This window comes from Mesitornis unicolor, unplaced genomic scaffold (genome assembly GCF_000695765.1).
Source record: "Mesitornis unicolor isolate BGI_N332 unplaced genomic scaffold, ASM69576v1 scaffold43947, whole genome shotgun sequence".
NCBI lineage: Eukaryota > Metazoa > Chordata > Aves > Mesitornithiformes > Mesitornithidae > Mesitornis > Mesitornis unicolor.
In genome coordinates this window covers 1-1,366 of record NW_010197875.1, presented here as the reverse complement: position 1 = coordinate 1,366, position 1,366 = coordinate 1, and the positions used below count along the sequence as shown (strand labels likewise).

The 1,366-nt window shown below is 59.9% G+C and overlaps 1 protein-coding gene across 1 annotated transcript; it reads right to left on the bottom strand.

The window, feature by feature from the left end:
- Nucleotides 1-48: 48 nt before the first annotated feature.
- Nucleotides 49-1,304, bottom strand: LOC104544160 (creatine kinase M-type; the record flags this gene model as incomplete). The annotated part of the gene is made up of 2 exons (XM_010188941.1): nucleotides 1,093-1,304; nucleotides 49-203 (listed from the first exon to the last, which is right to left on the bottom strand). Coding segments are annotated over exons 1-2 (348 nt in total), but the record flags the coding sequence as incomplete, so codon positions are not given.
- Nucleotides 1,305-1,366: the final 62 nt, after the last annotated feature.

The following is a 1,366-nucleotide window of genomic DNA, read 5'->3' as shown; positions in this document are numbered from 1 at the left end:
ACCGCCGTGTCCCCCCCACCCCAGAGGTGACCCCAAGGCCCCCCCCACCTTGAGGTTCTGGTGGTTGAGGTCGGTGCGGTGCTTGTCGCTGGGTTTGTACCCCCCGTGGCGGTCCTGGATCACGGGGTCGAACAGGTCCTTGAACACCTCGTACGACTCCTCGTCCCCCGCCACGCAGCCCACGGTCATGATGAACGGGTGGCCTGCGGACCAGTACGGACCAGTATGGAACCAGTACGGACCAGTACGGGACCAGTACGGACCAGTACGGGACCCGTACGGCAGCAATATGGCACCAGTATGGAACTGGGAACCAGCATGGGACTAAGAACCAGTATGGTCACTGGCCACGCAGCCCACGGTCATGATGAACGGGTGGCCTGCGGACCAGTATGGACCAGTACGGCATCAATATAGCACCAGTATGGCAGCAGGAACAGGCACTATCACCAGTATGGACCAGTATGTAACCAGTACAGACCAGTATGGACCAGTACGGCATCAATATAGCACCAGTATGGCAGCAGGAACAGGCACTATCACCAGTAGGGCACCAGTATGGCACCAGTACAGCACCAGTATGGCACTGGGAACAGGTACTATCACCAGTATGACACCAGTATGGCACCAGTACAGCACCAGTATGGCACTGGGAACAGGTACTATCACCAGTATGACACCAGTACGGCACCAGTATGGAACTGGGGACCAGTATGACACCAGTATGGCACTGGGGACAGGCACTATCACCAGTACTACACCAGTATGACACCAGTACGGCACCAGTACAGAACTGGGGACCAGTATGGCACCAGTATGGCACCAGTATGGCACCAGTATGGCACCAGTACAGAACTGGGGACCACTATGGCACCACTATGGCACCAGTATGGCACCAGTATGGAACTGGGGACCACTATGGCACCAGTATGGCACCAGTATGGAACTGGGAACCACTATGGCACCAGTATGGCACCAGTACAGCACTGGGAACAGGCACTATCACCAGTAGAGCACCAGTACAGCACCAGTATCTCACTGGGGAGGGGTCTCTGCCCCCGGGGGCTGCCCCAGACGCCCCCCCCCACCCACCGGGGTTGTCCACGCCGGTCTGGATGGCGTCGTCGAGGGTGAAGCCGCTGGGGGTCTCCTTGTCGCGCAGGCGCTGGTACAGGGCGGGGGTCAGCACCTTGGCCATGTGGTTGTTGTGCTTCGAGAGGTCGGGGAACTCCTCCTCGGGGGAGAACTTCAGCTTGTGCTTGTTGTGGGTGCTGCTGAACGGCATGGCTGCGCTGCGGGGAGAGCGGGCTGTGGGGCACGGTGTGGGGCACGGTGTGGGGCACTGCCCGGCCACGGGCACAGCGGG